Source organism: Cervus canadensis, chromosome 3 (genome assembly GCF_019320065.1).
Source record: "Cervus canadensis isolate Bull #8, Minnesota chromosome 3, ASM1932006v1, whole genome shotgun sequence".
NCBI classification, from domain to species: domain Eukaryota; kingdom Metazoa; phylum Chordata; class Mammalia; order Artiodactyla; family Cervidae; genus Cervus; species Cervus canadensis.
Window position 1 is genome coordinate 75,135,570 of NC_057388.1, and position 7,599 is coordinate 75,143,168.

Consider the following 7,599-nt stretch of genomic DNA (forward strand, 5'->3'; position numbering starts at 1 on the left):
GCTTAAAGTTCAACATTCAGAAAACTAAGATCATGACATCTGGTCTCATCACTTCATGGAAGATAGATGGGGAAACAGTGGAAACAGTGGCTGACTTTATTTTTCTGGGCTCCAAAATCACTGCAGATGGTGATTGCAGCCATGAAATTAAAAGACACTTACTCCTTGGAAGGAAAGTTATGACCAACCTAGACAGCATATTAAAAAGCAGAGACATTACTTTGCCAACAAAGGTCCGTCTAGTCAAGGCTATGATTTTTCCAGTGGTCATGTATGGATGTGAGAGCTGGACTATAAAGAAAGCTCAGCACCAAAGAATTGATGCTTTTGAACTGTGGTGCTGGAGAAGACTCTTTTTTTTTTTTTGCCATTGGCTTCTTTAATTGGTTAAAAGCACAAAACATAACAGGCAGAAAGTCTCTCTTAAATTAAAAAGCTATGTTCCCCCCCCCCCAATTCTCCCCAAGTCAGATATATACACACCCACAAAAATGGTGTGTGAAGGGAAACTGTCATACACAAGAAGTTGTATGAATTAAGGGAAATTAAGGGAAACAGCAGTTGAAATAGGAATTAACATAAAAAGGTCAGCAACAGGTTAACAATTTTAAAAACTGAGTCTTCAAATGCTGCATAGCACAAAGCTATACTATATAAAGTACTGCTAGGTATGAAGGAGGAAGTCTGTACGGCTTTTAGCAAAAATGCTTTTCCAGAAAAGCAAATCAAAACAATGCAATCAGCAGACCAAAGAGGCTATTAGCTAGATATCAGAACTACAACTTCTCATATCTGAGCTAGAAGTTTCTATTTATCCAGAATGCACTAAAATTTCAAGACAAAACAGGGACATTTTTAACATTTCTTACTTTATCCATATTAAGTTCTCTGTTTCTTTCTCCCTCACCCCTTAATTCGGCATGATCCAGCCAAAAGATGGCAGCTTTTAGAAGCAGCTATTTTATTTTTCTTTCTGTGGCAAGACTGTCGTGGAGTCTAGATATCTCAGGCTCATATGCGTCCATGACCAGAGTCCCGCTGTGGTCAAAAAACTTAGCAGTGGACTTGGTGAACTCAGCTTCCCGTTGCTGCTTCGTTCTTCCACTGATAAAGGTCAGTTTCAGAGTGTATTTATCATCGAACCTTTTGAGACCGGACGACAGTTGCCAGATATCATCAGGATCCATGCCTGTAGGATCTTTCCTGTGGGCCACGAGAAAAATGCTCTTCTCCTTGTACGAAGTATAATGGTCAGGATCCCCATCATCACAAAATAGGATATAACACACAAGGCCAGAACAGGTTTGGACTCTGGGAAGGGATGCATATAATCCCAAATCAAAGCCACGATGGTGAAGAAACAAGAGATGGTACAGATGATGAGGTGACCATCAATTAGACCAAAATTCTCCACATACTTGTACTTTTCCAGAAGTATCTTTTTGGCAGAATCATCCAAAGGATCTTTCACAGCTGATCCATCCCATTTGTTAATTTTTACAGGCTTATCGTCAATCTTCCACTTGTCCAGTAAACCGCTGCAGCTACTGCCTGTCCCACAGCCGGAGCCGCCGCCAGCCCCACTACTGCCTCCGCCGCCACCGGCTCTCCCGCCCTGAGACGCCGCCGCCGCCATCTTGCTTGCCTCTGCGTTTCCCTGGAGACGACTCTTGAGAGTCCCTTGGACTGCAAGGAGATCCAACCAGTCCATCCTGAAGGACATCAGTCCCGGGTGTTCATTGGAAGGACTGATGCTGAAGCTGAAACTCCAGTACTTTGGCCAGCTCACGCGAAGAGTTGACTCATTGGAAAAGACCCTGGTGCTGGGAGGGATTGGGGGCAGGAGAAGGGGACGACAGAGGATGAGATGGTTGGATGGCATTGTCGACTCGATGGACATGGGTTTGGGTGGACTTCGGGAGTTGGTGATGGACAGGGAGGCCTGGCGTGCTGCAGTTCATGGGGTCGCAAAGAGTTGGACACGGCTGAGCGACTGAACTGACTGACTGACTGCCAACACTCTAGTCCAAGTCACCATTTCCTCTCACCTGGACCCCATAACTCCTCAGTATCAGTCACTGATGCATCCTTCGCTGCACAGGCAGAGTGATCTTTCACAGTGCAAACATGATGATGCTCCATACCTCTAGTTTCCTGGTAAGCCCTTATAACACCTTCTCATACCACTGTCTACTTCTCCTCTGACCTGTATCTATATATATAAATATACTTCATTTCTTAGATTTGCCACGTCTCCCATATAAGAAAAATTTTATATAACCCACTCTTTCTGGAACATTCATTTTATATATATATATATATATTATATACTTTGCCATATAGTCCAACTTTTCTGATTTTTTAAATTTCAATTTATTAAATCCATTCTCAATGACATTACTTAATAACCCTATGAAAATGCACACTTACATGACCATATTCTTTCTCTGGGACATTTCTTTTAGTAAATTATTCTGTATTTATTTATGCACTTAGCTTTCCCCCAGGAGGTTTAAACATCTTGAAAACAAGGATCATGTCTGTTTTGCTTGCCATCATATCCCCATGCTGAGTAAATGAATGAATGGGTCTCTCCTAGACTCTCTTAGTTGTTTACTCAATATCTACTGTTTTATTTTTTAGTAACAGAAACTCAATTTTATTCAGTGAGGCAATGTGCCCAGATAAACAGTAACTTCTCAGATTCCATTGCAGCTAGAGTGTCCTTAGAGTTTCATTCATTGTTCCTTTTCTCTTCTTTTTCTTATCTGGAGTGCAGATGGGATGCTAGACATGGAACAATGATCCAGTGATCATATAAACACGGGGCCACAAGCTTGTCGATGATAACTTCATGCTAAGGATGAGGTAGCAGAATGATAGAATGAACTGGGGACCCTGATAACACCACAGAACCACAGCACCAACCCTGAGAAGTCAATCCTAATCTTATCATGTCCTTACATTAAGGAACTCTCGTTAAGTTTCTGTGCCATAGAGATGAACCCAAATATCCATCTGAGTAAATACCTGCCTATTCTGTGTTAGACTCATATTTAAATTCATTTATGAAGCTTTTTGTATATACTGAACATTAAATCCTTTTGAAAAATATTAGAGCATGAGGACTTGATTTGTGTGGGAGTTGGCCAAAGACTAAGAGTGAAATTTGGTGAAAGGAGAGTATTTCAGTTGCTAGAGACAACTCTGACTCTGGTTCCAGGGGGTTTTTCTTGCTGCTGCTGATTTTATTTATATATATATATATATATGTGTGTGTGTGTATATATATATATATATACTTTTCAGATTCTTTTCCATTAGAGATTATTACAAGATACTGAATATAGTTCCTTGTGTTGTACATACTTCCATGTTTATCTATTTCACATATAGTAGTATGTATCTGTTAATCTCACATTCCTTATTTATCCCTCCCATCACTTTCCCCTTTGGTAACCATAAATTTGTTTTCCATGTCTGGGAGTCTTTCTGTTTTGTAAATATGTTCATTTGTATTAGTTTTAATATTCCACATATAACTTATATTATATGATATTTGTATTTGTCTGGGCATGTATCTGGAAAAGATAAAAACAATAGTTTGAAAAGATACATGCACCCCAATATTCATTCTTGTACTATGTACAACATCCAAGACATTGAAGCAATCTAAATGTCCATCAACAGATGACCAGAGAAAGAAGGTGCTGTGCATCTGGGATGTTACTCAGCTATAAAAAGAACAAAATAATGCCTTTTGTAGCAAATGGATGGACCTTGGGATCATCATATTAAGTGAAGTAAATCCGAGAAAGGCAAATTATATATATTGAGATATTTATTTATTGCCTGCTTTTTATGTTCTTCCCTTAGTATATCATAAAGTGGAGACCCTTTGAGGATATCAAACCTAGTTCACTCAACAATGTATTCATGATACTTGGCATAGAGGGGGTACTCAGCACGTTTATTGAGGAAATAGATAAATGACTTAATTAACTAATGGAAGAGATGTTTAAAAATGGAAGTGGTAATCAAAAACACATGATGAAAGCATAGAGCTTCAGCATAAGAAACATCAAGCTTTTGGTAAAAGATTTGCCATGTCTCCCATATAAGAAAAATTTTATATAATCCATCCTTTTCTGGAACATTCATCATATATATATATATATGTGTGTGTGTGTGTGTATATATATATATATATGTACTTTGCCTCATATACTTTGCCATATATTCCAACTTTTCCATTCCATATATTTATCTGTTTAGAACTTTAAGACTAGATTTATACATCTACTTTAGGAGTGATTTTTAAGTCAAGGTATCTGTCCCCCCAAAAAAATCAGTTTGAATAAATGAATTCCCACTAAAAAGAACATTTGTGTATAGTTAATATAGTTCATTTAAATGTAAACACAATGTTTTTAAAGTTATTTCCAATTGTTTGAGAAGATATTGTATGCAGCTTTGTGAGAAATATGGTGCAGGTAGAAAGATAAATAAGCCATGAGGCCTTGCTCCCCACTTTCTGTCTTTCCTTAGGGAAGACCTAAGGAAAGGAATCATTGATTCAAAAATCAAATTATCAGCATCATCCTATTGCAAGAATTCAAGAGACTTGTGTATATCTTTGCAAGGCAATATTGTGCATGGAAGAGTAGGAAACACTATGAGGGTGTGAAGATGAATAGATCTGTCTCAAAATTCTCTTTCTCTCCCCTGTTTCTTTCTCAATCTTATTTGTTCAGTCATAGTCTTTTTTCCTCCAATATATTTTTCAATTTTTATAACAATTTTTACTTATTTTTTTTATTGAAATATAGTTGATTTAAAATGTGTTAGTTTTAGGTGTATAGCAAAGTGATTCAATTATATATATATATATTCAATTATATATATGTATATATATGTATACATATATATACACACACATATATATACATATATACTTTTTCATTTTAAGTTATTTTTATCATTATAGGTTATTACAAGTTATTGAATATAGTTCCCTGCACTATACAGTAGGTACCTGTTTATCTATTTTATAAACAGTAGTGTGTATAGGCAGAGAAGGCAATGGCAACCCACTCCAGTACTCTTGCCTGGAAAATCCCATGGGCGGAGGAGCCTGGTAGGCTGCAGTCCATGGGGTTGCACAGAGTCGGACACAACTAAAGTGACTTAGCAGCAGCAGCAGCAGTGTGTATGGGTTAATACTCTTAATTTAACTCCCTCCCACCCCATAATTTTTATTTAAGCCTCTGTGATACACGCAAACTGTGCTAGGCTTTGGGGATATAAAAATAAATGACAGAGGCTCTGCTTTCAAGGAAATTAATAGGAGGAGGTGGGTTTGTCTACCAGCTAACAGTAGAGTATCACAGGAGCAGAGAGACAGAGGGAAAGGTACTATGGGGCTGGGACAGGAAAATAATAAGGAAAAACTCCTTGGAGGAAATGATCCCAGATCTAAGGCCATAGTTAACTGGATGGGCTCTAGATTCATCTACTGGGGTTTGAACTCTTGCTTCACCATTTATCAATTGTGTGATCTTAGGTTAATTAACTAGTTTCTCAGTGATAAATGTCCTTACAGTAAAAACAGGATAGTAGTAATTTTTAACTCAAAGATTGTGAGGGGTAAGTAAGATATATTTATGTACAGAATATTGATTTTCACTGAGTAAGCAATCATTAAATGTGACTTATTATTTCATTGTTATGAAATTATGTTATTTCATCCTTATTATAATTAGTGTACAAGAGATCCTGGAGAGGGGGAAATAGTAGAAAATGCCATTCTATTCAATAACTTAAGGAAACAGATGTGAGGGAAATAGGGAAAGGTAAGAGGGCTCCAAAGTAACTGCAAGGTCTAAGTTTTGGAGTGTGTGATAGGATTGAGAAAGGTGAACTAGGACAAGGTCACATACATCAAAAAGGACCCCAGGTACCTAAGGAATCTTACCATCAACCTGCAGCAGCCTCTATTTTAGTAAAGGCGTGATGTGGTCAGATTTCCATTTAGAAAGGTCACTTTGATGGAACCATGGAGAATGGATTGAAGGGCCAAGGTAGAGAGAAAAATGGGGAAAGCACTGTAAATATACAATTACCTAAAAATGAGGTATTAATACAGTAGCACCAGAGATTGATTTTAGAGTTAACACAGAAACAGAATCAAGAGGTCTTGAAATCCATTGGCTGTGGGACTGAAAGTCTCCATGTTTGATTCATAGAGTCATAGAGTGAAGATGGTCACTGACCAATGGTTGAGGCATTAATAAAAGTTAGGAACACAGTCTTTGGTTTTGTTTGTGTGTGTGTGTGTGTGTGTATGTGTGTGTTTATTTTGGTTGTTTGGGTCGAAAGGCAATGAGACCAGTTTTGGTTATGTTAAGTTTCAGTATCTTATGTAACATCCGTTTAGAAATACCAAGAAGGAAGTTGAATCTATAAATTGAGAATAAGAGAGGTGGAGAGAGAGAGAGAGATCTAAGTTGGAAATAAAGATTAAAGAGGCATCAGTGGGTAGATAGGTGTTTAAGCCATTGGTCAGTTACTCCCAGGAGGACCATGGACCAAAGATGAAATAAGGGGCTTCGGTTTTCAAGCAGAGTTTGTTTAAGTGTGACCCTCAGGTCACCAGTATCACAATCAACTGGAGTGCTTGTTTAGAAAGCACGGTCCTGGGCAAACCTCCAAAATTGTGTGGGTGTATTTATCTTTCCAAATATACATTTGATTGTATATATAATGCTTAGGTCCAGATATATCCAGTAAGAGTCTGAGAGAAAGACAGAGAATCTGTACCTGGGGGGTTTACAAGACCCAGTGCACCAATGATGGAGGCCCCTTAAGAAGGGGTTTCATATCCACAGAAGAAAAATGGAAAGTATTTCTAGAAGGATGAAGGGAAAACAAGGAGAGTGAATATGAGGGAAGTCATTGAATCACCTTTCTCAAGGGAGTAGGTGGAAGGATGACATGCCACCAGGATGGCAATCAAAGCTAGAAAGGTGGGTACAGTCAGTATGATGAACAGTATGGAGGTTCCTTAAAAAACTAAAAATAGAGCTACTATATCCTTCAATCCCACTCCTGAGCATATATCCAGATAAAACCATAATTCAAAAAGATATATACACCCCATGTTCATTTCAGCACTATTTTCGATAGCCAGGACATGGTAACAACCTAAATGTCCTAAATCAACAGATGCATGGATAAAGAAGATGTGGTACATATATACAATGGAACATTGTTGTTGTTTAGTCACTAAGTCACGTCTAGTTCCTTTGTGTCCCCATGGACTGTAGCCCACCAGGCTTCTCTGTCCATGGGATTTCACAGTCAAGAATAGTGGAGTGGGTTGCCATTTTCTTCTCCAGGGGATCTTCCTGACCCAGGGATTGAACCCGGGTCTCCTGTATTGGCAGGTGGATTCTTTACCACTGAGCCAGCAGGGAATATTACTCAGCCATAAAAAGGAACAAAACAGTGTCATTTTCAGAGACACGAATGGGACCCAGAGACTGTCATACAGAGTGAAGTTAAGTCAGAAATTGCATGGAATCTAGCGAAATAGTAAAG

General features: G+C 38.3%; 1 protein-coding gene across 1 annotated transcript; it reads right to left on the minus strand.

The window, feature by feature from the left end:
* Nucleotides 1-353: 353 nt before the first annotated feature.
* On the minus strand, nt 354-1,652 carry LOC122437928 (signal peptidase complex subunit 2-like). Its single transcript, XM_043462400.1, is given in 2 exon segments — nt 354-1,249; nt 1,252-1,652. Coding segments are annotated over 2 exon segments (678 nt in total). The 5' UTR covers nt 1,637-1,652; the 3' UTR covers nt 354-956.
* Between the last annotated feature and the right edge of the window lie 5,947 nt (nt 1,653-7,599).